General features: G+C 44.8%; 1 protein-coding gene across 1 annotated transcript in view; it reads left to right on the plus strand.

Annotated features, from left to right (window-relative positions):
* Positions 1-13,443, plus strand: part of CDYL2 (chromodomain Y like 2) — a 185,633-nt gene that overhangs the window by 150,195 nt on the left and 21,995 nt on the right. The window contains exon 4 of the mRNA XM_029205204.1: positions 12,079-12,296. Within this exon, the coding sequence (XP_029061037.1) occupies positions 12,079-12,296 (218 nt within the window). The remainder of the gene's footprint in view (positions 1-12,078; positions 12,297-13,443) is intronic.

Consider the following 13,443-nt stretch of genomic DNA (forward strand, 5'->3'; position numbering starts at 1 on the left):
CCAGCTTGCAGCCGAAGGTGCTCCAGTGTGAAGTGCCCTCTGGGGGCTCCCAGCCCTCCCTTATCTCTGCGAATCGTGTCTGCTTTCCAAGATAGTGATCGTGACTGGGATGCTGGGGGAGAAGGACCAGAAGGGAAGTGCCTAACATTCGCACCTTTTTACGGGGACAGCAGCAGATCCAACACAATTCCTTTATCCTGCTCTCCAGCCTCTCGCTCTCACTCTCCCAGTTTTGGTTAGGAGACAGAAACTTCTCTAGGTCCTCTGTTATGTGTTGAGCACTTGCTCCTTTGTCCACCCATTCATTTATTCAGCAGCGACTGAGCCACTTCTGTGTGCTGGGTTGCACTGAGTCTAAAGATACAGGAATGGCTAACATGGCTCTTACGTTTAAGAATCTGTGTGCAGGTGAAGAGGGAGCCAGATGTGCCAGAAAAGCAATGTCAGGATTTGCAACGTACGCAAGGTAATTATCCTGCCGCGTGATTACCTGCCCTGTCCAGTATGGCAGCTACCAGCCACATGTGGTTAAAGTTAGAACTCAGTGCATTAAAATTAGACGAAAGTTTTTAAGTTTCAGTAGCCATATGTAGCTGTTGGCTACTCTGTTGAGCAGTGCAGATATCAAACATTTCCAGCATTGTAGGGGGTTCTCTAGGACAGCGCTGAATCAGACTGTAAGTTCTTAAGCGCAGGATCTATCTCTCTGCCCATCAGTATATCCCAGGAGCCAGGTTTGTCCTAGACACTCATGAACTGCATGCTGAATGGATGGAGGGCGGGGCAGTAAAGGCTGTAAAAAAAAAAAAAAAAAGGATGTACCAGCAGCCACTAGAAGAGGGATTAGCTGCTGCTCTGGAAGAATTCCTAAGCGGGTCACAGCAGAGCTGCGTTGAGAATGGTGAGGAGACCATTACCAGGTGGGCAAGGGAGGAAGGGCATTCCGGGAGAGAGCGACCCTGGTCTCGAGATGTCTTCCTTCTGTGTCCTGATGGCTCACACCCCAAAAAAGTGTTACTATATTCTTCGCAAGGGAAGGAAACTTCATAGCGCTCACACCGTGTTCTCTCCCTGGGCATCTCTGAGAGGTGAGGTCTTGCCCGGCTGTTGTGAAGCAGAAGGGCCAGGTGTGATGCAAGTACAAGAGTTAGTCATCTAGGTGTGAGAGCAACCTGATTTCAGGAAACAGACGCTCCTATGTGTGCGACTAATACCAGGATTTGGAAGTGTGGCCAAGAGGCTGAGAAATGAACAAGGAACGTGTTTCAAAATCAGGAGTGTTAAATGCGAGGCCGCCATGTGGTGTGAGGAGGCTGCTCCAGTTACTTTCCGTTGTTTGTCTTCTGCTCATTCATTCGCTTGATGGACGCTGCGCTGAGCAGTGCTGCTTTCCAGGCACTGTGCTCAGTCCTGCAGACACAGAGCGAGTGGCTCTCAGGTTTGTCCCCGAAGAGCCCGCCGTTAGGTGGAGACATCAGGCAGGTGCAGAGATGATGATGATGCAGTAAAACGAGCTCGGCTTGGTAACAGTTGCATGTGACACTGGAGCCAGGTGTGGCACCCAGATTCTCCTTCCTCCTTTGTTCAGTGGGCTCTTGGGAAGAAAAGCAGAATAGCCCTCAGCGCCAGCACCAGCACCAGCGGGAGGGCCCGAGACCAGTGTTAGGTTTCCGAGTCCTGTTGCTTGAGTCAAGCATCACTTTTGAAGTCAAGATTCTTAGAGTTTGAACCCTATTCTGACCCTTCCTAGTGGCATGACCTTCGGCTTTGCTTTTCTCACCTCTAAAATGTGGCTGAGATGACGTCTTATAGGGTTCTTCTTAGGATTGGGTGATGTAAGCTATGTGAATCACATAATAAGCATTCAACAAAATCGGATTATTCCATTATGGTGAGGAATCGAGTGTGAAACCAGCACAGGTGACGCACCCTCCCCTGGGGATAGCATCCTTTGGTGCCCTGTCTGAACTTCTCCTTCCGTCCTCGATGTCCAGAGGAAGCTTGGTGCTCTTCGGTGCTGGGGTTTGACACGTTCCTGGTGGAGAACGTCGGCATGGACGCTGAGCCCTGCCTGGAGTGGCTAATGCTGTGTGCAGCGGTGTCCTGTGGTCTGTCCCTCGTCTGTCCAGTCCTCTGTGGCCTTCCCCAGACCTTTACCCTCTGTCCTCCCAGAAAGCTCACCCCTCGTCCCGGGACAGCTTCTGTTTCTCTTTGTGTGTCTTACAAACTGCAGTGCATTTTCTGACACACCTCTTCCTGCCTCACAGTGACAACTGTGCACCATTTCTTGACACTTCTTGAGTATTTCCACCATTTCTCAGTTGATTGGGCAGGTTTCCTTCTCCTGCTAGCTGAGTTGAGATGCCTTTTTCAGTCTGCAAGAGTCTCTCCTTAGGGAATCTTCCAGACACCTGGATCTTTTATTCTTTTCTCCAATCTGATCATCTCTATCTTTTAATATAGGAGTCTAACCTGCTCAACAATTAATGTGATTATTAATATATTTGGATTTTTTTTCTATTCTATTTTGCATTTTAATATTATCATTCTGTTTCTCTGCTCGCTCTCCCATCCCCAGCCCCTACCCTTTTCATACTTTTAAAGTGAATTGGTACATTTTATATATTCCGTCTCCCTGAGCTGACTTAGAAGCTAACCATAGATAGTATTTGTATTCTTAAATTTTAGCATACATACTCAACTATGAATTTTTTTTCTAATAGATGTGATATCCTCCTCTTGATATAACAAGGAGGGCCCTACTTGGTTTTAACTTCTCAATGAGCCTCTTGTTTTTGTTTTGTCCAGTCAGTGTTGTTAAACACCAAAAACTATTTTTATCATTTTTGCAGCCAGGAATTACATTTACTAAATTAAAAATAATCAGCTGTGCTTCTTTTATCTCTTGTCTTCCTATGAATTAACTTTTTGATTTGCTGAAGTTTCTCTTTATAATTCTTTTAGAGTCTGTGGTAGATAAACTCTTTTAGTTTGGGGGTATCTGAAAATACCCATTTCTTGGTCCTTTAAATGTGGTTTTAGCTGGGTATAAAATTCTTGGTTGATAGTTATTTTCTCTCAGCATTTTGATGACAGTTCATTTTTTTCAGGCCTCTGTCACTGCTTGTAAATAATAAGTTGAAAATAATTTCAAACTTATATCAAACATTGTAATCCTTTTTGGATTTACCAGTTTTTAACGTTTTGCCACGTTTGCTGTCTCTTTCTCTGTATGTGTATATGTGTTTCTGTACATGTATATGTAGATATATAGACTCACACATATGTACACACTTAGAACTTATATACAAATGATTATACAGATTATATATAAATTATTACTCTTTTCCTGAACCATTTGAGTGTAGATTGCATACATCATGCCTCTTTACCCAGTAATATATTTTGTGGTTTGTTTTATGTTTGTTTGTTTTTACTGAAGTATAGTTGATTTACAATGTTGTGTTAGTTTCAGGCGTACAGCAGAGTGATTCAGGTTTTCATATATGTGTGTGTATACACACACACACATACATATGTATGTTGTTTTCCAGATTCTTTTCCATTATAGGTTATTATAAGATATTGAATATAGTTCCCTGTGCTAAACTCCTAATTTATCCCTCCCTCCGTCCCCAGTGATATTTAGTAAAGGTATTTCTAAGAAAAAGGATATTCTCAAGTCAACACAGTACAGTTACGAAATCCAAGAAATTTAACATTGATAGAATCCTTTTATCTAATCTTTGGTTCTTTTTTTTTTTTTTTTTGCGGTACGCGGACCTCTCACTGCTGTGGCCTCTCCCATTGCGGAGCACAGGCTCTGGATGCGCAGGCCCAGCAGCCATGACTCACGGGCCCAGCCGCTCCACGGCATGTGGGATCTTCCCGGACCGGGGCACGAACCCGTGTCCCCTGCATCGGCAGGCGGACTCTCAACCACTGCGCCACCAGGGAAGCCCTAATCTTTGGTTCTTATTCCATTTTTTTCCTATTATCCCAGTAATGCTCTTTAGATTATTTTTCCCTCCAATATAGAATCCAGGCCAGAATCCTATGAAGACTTTAGTTGTCATGTCTCTTTAGTTCCCTTTAATCTGGAGCAGTTCCTTGGTCTTCCATTGTCTTCAGTAACACTGGCATTTTTGAAGAATACTGTCCAGTTATTTTACAGAGTGTTCCTCATTTTGAGTCTGTCTGATGTTTCCTTAAGACTAGATTCAAGTTATTCATCTCCACTGAAATACTTGATATGATGTTATTTCCTCTGTCTTACCCATCCATCTCTTTCCTTCTTCCCTTCCCCCCTCCCTCCCTCCCTCTCTCCCTCTCATCTATCTATCTATCTATCATCATCATCTCTATCTATCTATTATCAGTTCAGACTTGAAGATTATTATTTTACGCAATGGTTTATAATCCATTTCTTCCTCTTATTTACTTTTATGTTCAAATTGTCCTAGATTTGGCCAATGGGAACCCCTCCAAGCTGCCTCATATGTCCTTTTGACATGCCTGGTTATTTTTTTGGTCACTTCCTTATTTCCAGGTACAATAAGACTTTCCAGCCCACTTTGTACCTTGCCTGTCCCAGCCCTGGAAGCAGCCATTTCTCTGGGAAGTCCTGGATTATTTTAGTGGAGGTGGTGTTTAGAAGCCAACATCCGGGATCTAAGTGTGCTCATTGCTATGAGATCTTCATTTTTTCTAAGCCCTTTCAGCTAATGGAGCTAGGAAATAGATATAATTTTAAAAGCCATGAGTTCATACTGATACCTCCAGTTTCATTCTAATCCTACTGAGCTCTTCCTTGCCTTCCCACATTCCATATTTGTGTGTCCCTTCTTCCACAGAGAGAACGCTGTTTCTCCATAACATCATACAGTTACTCATTTGCTCACCCTATAATTCACATAAAATAATTTTTAGAATTGCTCCACCCTTACCCTTACAAAAAGCAAACCCACTAAGAAGAATTCAAGATTTGTTTGAGGGTATATAAGTCATTAAATATTGAGTCCAAAAGTTATTTGTATTGATCATCCTCCCCTTGAATACATAAGTACTACGTGATCCATGGTTGGTTGCATCCATGGATGCGGAACTGTGGACACAGAGGACCACAGTTATATGCATAAGTTATATGCATAAAGTTATATGCAGATTTTCTACTGCATGGGGTTGGTGCCCTTAACCCCTGTGTTGTTCAGGGGTCAGCTATACTCAGAGAAGTGTAGAAGAGAACTATACTCCTTCCCCATCCCTTCTGCTCTATTCTGTCAACCACTGTGGATGTCCAGTTTCATTGTTTTCTGACTTATTCTTCCTCTGTTTCTTTTTGCAAAAATAAACAGATTTATCTATTTTCCCTTCTTTCTTATACTAAAGGTAAAATACTTTTATACCTTGCCTCTCTTTACTTGAAGGTATGTTTTTGGAAATCACTCATGAATTCATAGAAATAGTTTTCATTCTTTTTACAGCTGCATAGTATTCCTTTGTGTGGATACACCATAGTTTACATCCCTAATCTATGCTTGGAAGTTTAGGTAGTTCCAATATTTTGCAGTTGTGAATAATGCTGTGAGGAAAATATATATATAATAATAATAGTAATAATAATAATAATAAATATATATTTTTTTTGGTATATTTTTATGTTATGTTTCCAGAAGTTGGATTGCTATGTTGAGAGTACATGCATGAACAGTTTTCTCACATGTTGCCAAATTCCCTTCCATGGTAGTTGTACCATTTTGCTTTCCACCCACAATTAAGAGAATGCCCAGCTCCCCACATCCTCTCTAGAAGAGTATACTGTCAAGATTCTGAACTTTTGCCCAGTGAATGGGTAAGAAATGGTATGTCAGTGTAGTTTTAACTTTCATTTCTTTTATTATGAGTCTTAGTTTGCATTATTCTTTTGAGTGAAGATGAAATCTTTTTTTACGTTTAAGAGCTATTTTTATGTAGTATTTGTGGATTGTCTGTCCATGTCTTCTGTCCGTTTTTTTTCCTGGAAGAATTTTGGTCTTCTTGTCCTCACTGTTTAAAATTTCTTTACAATTTGAGGATCTTTTATCTGTGATATGCACATTTCTTCCTGTTTGTCATTTGCTTTTTAATTAGTCCTTTGCCTTACCCTTGTGCTCTTTTCCTTTCTGTCTGCTTTTGTCTGAGAATTTCTTATTGATTTTAAATGGCTCTTTTTCTCACATCTATCACTTTTAGCATTTGAAACATTCCTATTCTAAAGTCCTTGTCAGATTGTCTCATAATATTCAATTTATCTGATTTGGATTCCTTCATGTCACCAGTATTGATTTTATTGTCTAGGATTCTGAGCATTCAATATCTCCCTATTTCAGAATTTTGGTGTACAGGCTCATTTCAAGAGGGAAGTTGGTTTCTGTCTTTCTTTGCTTCCTCTCTCTCCCTCCACCTGGCCCGGAGCTCCCGAGAAAGCCTTGGCCGTGGACAGCACGTGGTTTTGTCACTGTCGTTCTGCCTTCGTGGGAGGGCATCACGCCATTGCCTGGCTTCCATCCCCTGGGTCCCTCCTCCCGTCTCGAGTGGGAGGCTTGGTTTCTGCTGCCCCCCGGGTACCCTTCCCACCCAGCACTCCTGGCCCCCACCCCTGTGTCGAGCCTCGTGCTGATGCTCTGCCACACACACAAAGAAATGGTTGTTTGTGAGCCCAGTGTTGTCTCTGTCACCTCTGCACGTCTGGAGCAGAGGGGCTGTGTCAGAGCATGATTTTATGGAGGCTTCCTAATGGGAAATACTCCTTTGTACTCTGAAGGAAGGAATGTGAGAAGGCTTGAAGGGAGTGGAAGGAAGGAAAGTAGCCTGATTCGGGGGCGGGGGGGTTCCTTTGTCCCAGAAGCACAGCACGTGTCCCTTCACTTCGCAGTCATCCGCGTGCGGGAAGTGAGGGCACAGAGGAGGAGGGATAGTGACCTCCAGCCTCGCAGCCCTGAGAGGACGGGGTGCGGGGCTTTGAACGCCGCCACCACTGGGTTTTCACTCTGGCCTTCGGGCTCACCAGGGTGTTCACCCATCTCTCCTGGGTCTGCTCCCCGGGCTTGGAGGGAGTGTGTGGGGCTGGGAGTGCGAGAGGCGGGCTGCAAGGACTCACCAGATAATTCCTCATTTTTGGAATGACTTGGCATCCTTCAGGTAACATTTCTGCAGTGCCTAGAATGAGCCAGGCACTTGCTAATCCCATATCGATTCCTTAATTAAATTAGCTCCGAACAACCATGAAAAGCAGGTACCACTAACCCCATCTTCTGATGAAGGAAACGACACTCGAGGGCTCATGTGGCTTCCTGGCTTCTCCTGATGAGCAAACACAGGGCTGGGATTGCCATGCTGTCTGGCTGCAAAGCCCCAAACTTCTATGCTTCTGGCATGTTCTGTTTCCCATGGTGCCTTCCCTGCCAGCCTGCCCCCATCTCTCCAGAGGCACGGTGCCCCAGAAGAGGAGTGGGCTTGAGAGCACCTCCGTGTGAGGTCAGAGTTAGGTCCAGAAAGGTAACTTTACGCAGCTGTACGTGAGTGAATCCGGGCCCCCACGGAGGCTTCCTCCCTTCCCTGGCCCAGAGATGGTGCATCTTCCAAGTCACCATTGGAGATGTGAGCCATGTGTCCTAATAGAGAATAAACAGGTCTGTTTTCCTCACATAGTTTTATGGATTATTTGGTCAGATGGTTCCTTAAGGGCTGCTTCCCCTTATGCTTTAACAGAAAGACCATGGGCTCCTTCACAGAGAACCCCCCACCCAATATTTTTTATCATGTCACCCTATCTTTTCCTATCTGTCATTATTTTAACTAAGTCTACTTGTTTACTTTCCATCTGCCACGCCTGAAGCAAGCTCGGGGACGGCATGGACCTTATTTCTCTGATTTTTGTTTCATCTCCAACATCTAGTGTTATAGCTGGCCCATAGGAGGTGATAACTAATTAGATTTTTAAAAATTTATCTATTTTTAGTTTTGGCTGCGTTGGGTCTTGGTTGCTGCGTGCGGGCTCTTTCTAGTTGCGGTGAGCTGGGGCTACTCTTCGTTGCGGTGCGCAGGCTTCTCATTGCAGTGGCTTCTCCTGTTACGGAGCACGGGCTCTAGGTGTGCGGGCTCAGTAGTTGTGGCACGCGGGCTCAGTAGTTGTGGCTCGAGGGCTCAGTAGTTGTGGCTCACAGGCTCAGAAGTTGTGGCTCACGGGCTCTAGAGCGCAGGCTCAGTAGCTGTGGCGCACGGGCTTAGTTGCTCTGCGGCATGTGGGATCTTCCTGGACCAGGGCTCGAACCCGTGTCCCCTGCTTTGGCAGGCGGATTCTTAACCACTGCACCACCAGGGAAGCCCCTAATTAGATTTTGAATGAACGGAGAAAAGGAGAGGCAGCTGCCTCTAATCCTGGCTCTGCCACTTCAAACCTTCACGGCTCCCAGCAAGTTACTCACTTTTCCTTATCTGCAAAGTGGAGTAAGAATGGCAGTTTTGTAGGACTGTTGAGGAATTTAGAGGCAGCGTACAGAGCTGCTCAGAAAAGGTAACCCTCAGGTCCTCCTCCTTAATATAATTGTAAAGCAGCACCTTGACTTGGTTGTGGGGCAGGAGTTTAATCAGACCTCTCCCAGCCCCGGGTAGCACTGATCTTCCCAAGCCCCGAGCTGCTGACTTCTCACGGCCAAGAGCTGGTGGCCGCTGAGAGCAGCTCCCATGATGCGCTGACCTCTGCCAGCAGGTCCCCAGCACGGATCTGCCAGCTCTAATTAGGAAGCTTCTGAGGAGCTGGAGGTTTTGAGGTTGACCCTGAAGAAACAGCTCCCTTTACACAAGGCTTTTAATTAAATGCTCGCGTTTACTTTCCGGAGTTCATTGAATCATTTACCCACATCATGGTGTTTGACAAAGCCCAGTTGCTGTGGGTAATGGAAAAGTACAAAATGAGGAGGCTTCTTGGAGGCTGTCAGGTGACACAGGCACTGCTGCTTCTGTGCCCCTTTGGGGCTGGGCGCTCGTCTGGGTGGGGACGGGGTATGCGGGGAAAGGGTCCAGGGAAGCATTTCCTGGTCCCTGCCTTTGACTTGGTTCTTGAGATTCCAAGACCCCCCCATGCTAACTAAGAATCTGAGTCCACCTTGATGTTATCCAGACCCTGGTTCTCAAAGCCTGGTCGCTGCAGCAGGGGCAGTAGCATGGGGTGGACCCAGCAGGCTGGTTTAACAGTTCTCCAGGTGATCCGGATGCCTGTTCAAGTGTAAGAACAACTGGGAACTTCCCTGGTGGTCCAGTGTGGTAAGTGTGGGAGTGTGGTAAGACTCCACACTCCCAATGCATGGGGCCTGGGGTTGATCCCTGGTCAGGGAACTAGGTCCGCATGCATGCTGCAACTAAGAGTTTGCATGATGAAACTAAGAAGTCCGCATGCTGCAACTAAGAAGTCCGCATGCTGCAACTAAAAGAGCCCACATGCTGCAACTAAGACCCGGCACAGCCAAGATAGATAGATAGATAGGTAGGTAGGTAGGTAGGTAGATAGGTGTGTTTCAAAGATGTTCATGATCTTTAAAAAACAAAAAGTGTAAGAACCACTGGTCCAGGGTCTCAAACCTGCCTGTAAGTCACAATTGCCTGGGAAATGGTTTTCTTGGGGGTTTTTTGTTTTGTTTTGTGTTTTAGAATTAACTTAATTTTAAAATGTACTCTTTAAAATAAACTTCACTTTTGTGGATTTCCAGAAAATTTGGAAAGATAATAGAGTTCATGTATACCCCGTACTCAGTCTCTCCTGTTATTATGAGCTTCTTCACTAGTGTGGTACATTTGTTACAGCTGATGGACTGCTGTTGATGCTTCATTATCAACTAAAGTCCATCCCTTATCCTAACGTCTGTTCCAAGATCCTGATCCCACATCACATGTAGTCGTCATGTTTCCTTAGGATCCTCTGTGCTGTGACAGTTTCTCAGGCTTTCCTGGTTTTTAATGACCTTCACAGTTTTGAAGTATACTGATCAGGTATTTTGTAGAACTCTCCTCCATTGGGATTTGTCTGACCTTTTTTGCATGATTAGACTGGGGATGTAGGTTTCTGAGAGGAAGACCCCAGAGGTCCAGCGCCCTTCTCCTCACATCGTGTCAGGGGTGCACACCACGCCATGACTTATCCCTGTTGGTGTTGGTCTTGATCACGTGGCCAACAAGGCTTTGACTTCTCCATCTGCCACAGTCAGGTTTCTCTACTGTTACTCTCCCCCCTGAGCCCCCCAACTTTCCACACTGTTTGGAAGGAAGTCACTTTGTGCAGCCCGCCCTTAAAGAAGTTATGTTCTACCCCCTTGAGAGCAGAGCATCTACATAAACTGTTTGGAATTCTTCTCCATGGGAGATTTGGCTCTTGTCTCCCACTTATTCATTTATTCAATCTCATTTAATTATATCAGTATGGACTCATGGATATTTATTTTGTGCTTTCAATTATAATGCAATACATACGACTTTATGTTGCTCAAATTCTGCCGTCTTTGGCCATGGGGAGCTCTTTCACTTGCTGTGTCCTTTTGACATACCCCCATCATTGTGAAGGTTGTCGTTATTATTATTTATTTATTGTGGGGTTTTTTTAGTACTTCCGTCCTTTCGGCCTCTGCAAGCTTATCTTGCATGTTTCTTGCCCCAGTCCTGGAATCAGCCATCTCTCCAGAGAGCCCTGGTTCCTTTTATTGAGAATGAAACCAAGCTCTGGGCCCCAGGTGTGCTCACTGCTATTGGGATGTCAGACTCTGGGGCCCTCTCAGCTGACAGAGCAAGGAAATACACATGTATATACTAACCTGTTTGTACACGCTTATCTGTAAATATTTCTGAATGTAACCATCTGTATCTGTATTGAGTTCATACTGAGGTCTTCAGTGCTCATCCATTACCACGTTGCTCATTCTAGCCCCCTCCCCTTGCTTACCTGTAAACTGCCACTCCAACACTGTAAAACCTTCTTCTCCCCATCTGCCATCCATTTATGTAATTGTTCAGCTCCAGCGTTCATGTATAATGTCAGAATTGTTAACACGTACTTACCTCCATGTGATCAACTTTGTCAGCTGGAGTACACTGCTTCTGTGCAGGTTATTTGGCCTTTAATTTTACAGACTCCACTCATTCCTAAAGTTACTTAGGTCAGCGCCTTCCCCCCCCCCCCCCCCGCACCCGCTTCAGGGAGGTGGTTTCATACGTTTGTCATACAGTTAGATTCTTTTATCACATTCTGCATTCCATCCTTGGATTCCCCCCATCTCTTAATTTTTTTAAAAAAATTTGCATACTTTAAGGTTCACTGTCTATGCTGTAGTTCTTCAGGTTTCGACAAATGCTTTATGTCTCATATTCACCATCATAATATCATATAGAGTAGTTTCACTGCCCTAAAAAAATCCCCTACGCTTCACCAATTCCACCCTTCTCTTATTGCACCTGAACCCCTGGCAACCACTGATCTTATAACTGTTTCTATACTTTTGCCTTTTCTAGAATGTCACATAATTGGAATCATGTAATGTGTAGCCTTTTCAGAGTGGCTTCTTAGTAATACGCATTTCAGATTCATTCACGTATTTTTGTGGCTTGATAATGAATTTCTTTGTATGCCAAATATTCTTTTGCGTGAATGAACCAGAGTTTGTTTATCCATTCACCTAGTAAAGGGCATATTGGTTGCTTCTGATTTTGGGTTATTATGAGTAAAGCTGCAGTTTTTTGGTTTTGTTTGTTTTGTTTCGTGGCCATTGTCGGGTTCCCTGTTGCTGAAAGCATCCAAGCAGAAGCTGGGTGCTCTCGGATGGATGAGTGGGAGAGGGAATCAAGGATTGCATGGGGTCATTCACAGAGAGCCCTCTCTGTGCTCGTCCAAGTTTGGAGCCGTTAAGTCCCAGGCCCTTCACCACCCAGAACAGAGCTGCACACGGGTCCCAGCCACATCGGACCCTTTCCATGAAAATCTGAGCATTCTCTGGTCACACTCCTGTGTAACTGTTCCCCAGTCAGTTTCTCACTTTGTTCCTCTGATTTTGGAAGGCTCTGCTCTGACCAACGGGGGACTAAACCTGCACAGCTCGGTGAAGAGGAAGCTGGAAGCGGAGAAGGACTACGTCTTTGACAAGAGGCTCAGGTACAGCGTCCGCCAGAACGAAAGCAACTGTCGCTTTCGGGACATTGTTGTGCGGAAGGAAGAGGGCTTCACGCACATCCTGCTGTCCAGCCAGACCTCGGACAACAACGCGCTGACCCCTGAGGTGAGGGGGCAGGATGGGGGGTGGGTGTCACCCTGAGGCAGTCACAGTAGGGCGCTGGCTCTCTCTCTGTGCCCTCAGGAGTGGATGGAGACAGCCGACGCTCGTGCAGACTTGACCGCGGGACCCCATTTACTGATCACCTTACATACGTTATCCGTCTGATATTTACGACCAGTAACCATATTATCCCATTTTGAAGATGAAGACCCCGGTAAACAGAGAGATTCAATAAACTGATTGTGGTCCCAGAATTAGTATTAGCCCCAGAAACCAAGCATCATATCTTGGGCTTTTCCAGTGAGACTGCATTATAATCAGCATGTCAGATTTCTTTGCTTTAGTTGGAATTATATTCACTCAGCTCGCTTATAGTTTTTTTAATTGAGATGTAATTCACATGCCATAAATTTTACCCTTTTAAAACGTACCATTCAGTGGTGTTTAGTATATTCACAAGGTTGTGCAACCATCGGCACTAATTCCAGAACATTTCCATCACCCCCAAAGGAAACCCTGTGCCCACTAACAGTCACCCCATTCTCCCCCGGCCCAAGTCCCCGGCAACCACTAATCTCCTTTCTGTCTCTATGGATTTACCTATTCTGGACATTTCGTATGCATGGAATCCTACAGTACATGGTCTTCCATGACTGGCTTCTTTCACGCAGCATGGTGTTTTGGGGGTTTCTACATGTGGTAGCATGATCAGTGCTTCATTCCTCTTCCATGTGTGGATAGGCCATATTTTGTCCATTAGTTCTCCAGTTGAGGGACATTTGGATTGTCTCCACTTTGGGCTATCATGAAAAATAATGTTATGGACATTTGTGTATATGTTTTTGTGTGAACATATGTTTTCAGTTTTCTTGGATATATTCCTGATTATGGAATTGCTGGGTCATATAGTAACTCCATATTTGACTTTTTGAGGAACTGCCAAACTATTTTCCCCAGTGGCTGGACCATTTTACATCCCCACCAGTGGTATGTGAAGGTCCCAATTTCTCCATATCTTTGTCAGCACTTATTATTGTCTGTCTTTTCTATTATAGCCGTTTTAGTGGGAGTGAGGTGCTGTCTCATTGTGGTTTTGATTTGCATTTTCCTAGTGACTGATGATGTTGGGCATCTTCTCAGGTGCCTGTTG

This window comes from Monodon monoceros, unplaced genomic scaffold, assembly GCF_005190385.1.
Source record: "Monodon monoceros isolate NGI ecotype Baffin Bay Population unplaced genomic scaffold, NGI_Narwhal_1 Super_Scaffold_10, whole genome shotgun sequence".
Lineage (NCBI taxonomy): Eukaryota > Metazoa > Chordata > Mammalia > Artiodactyla > Monodontidae > Monodon > Monodon monoceros.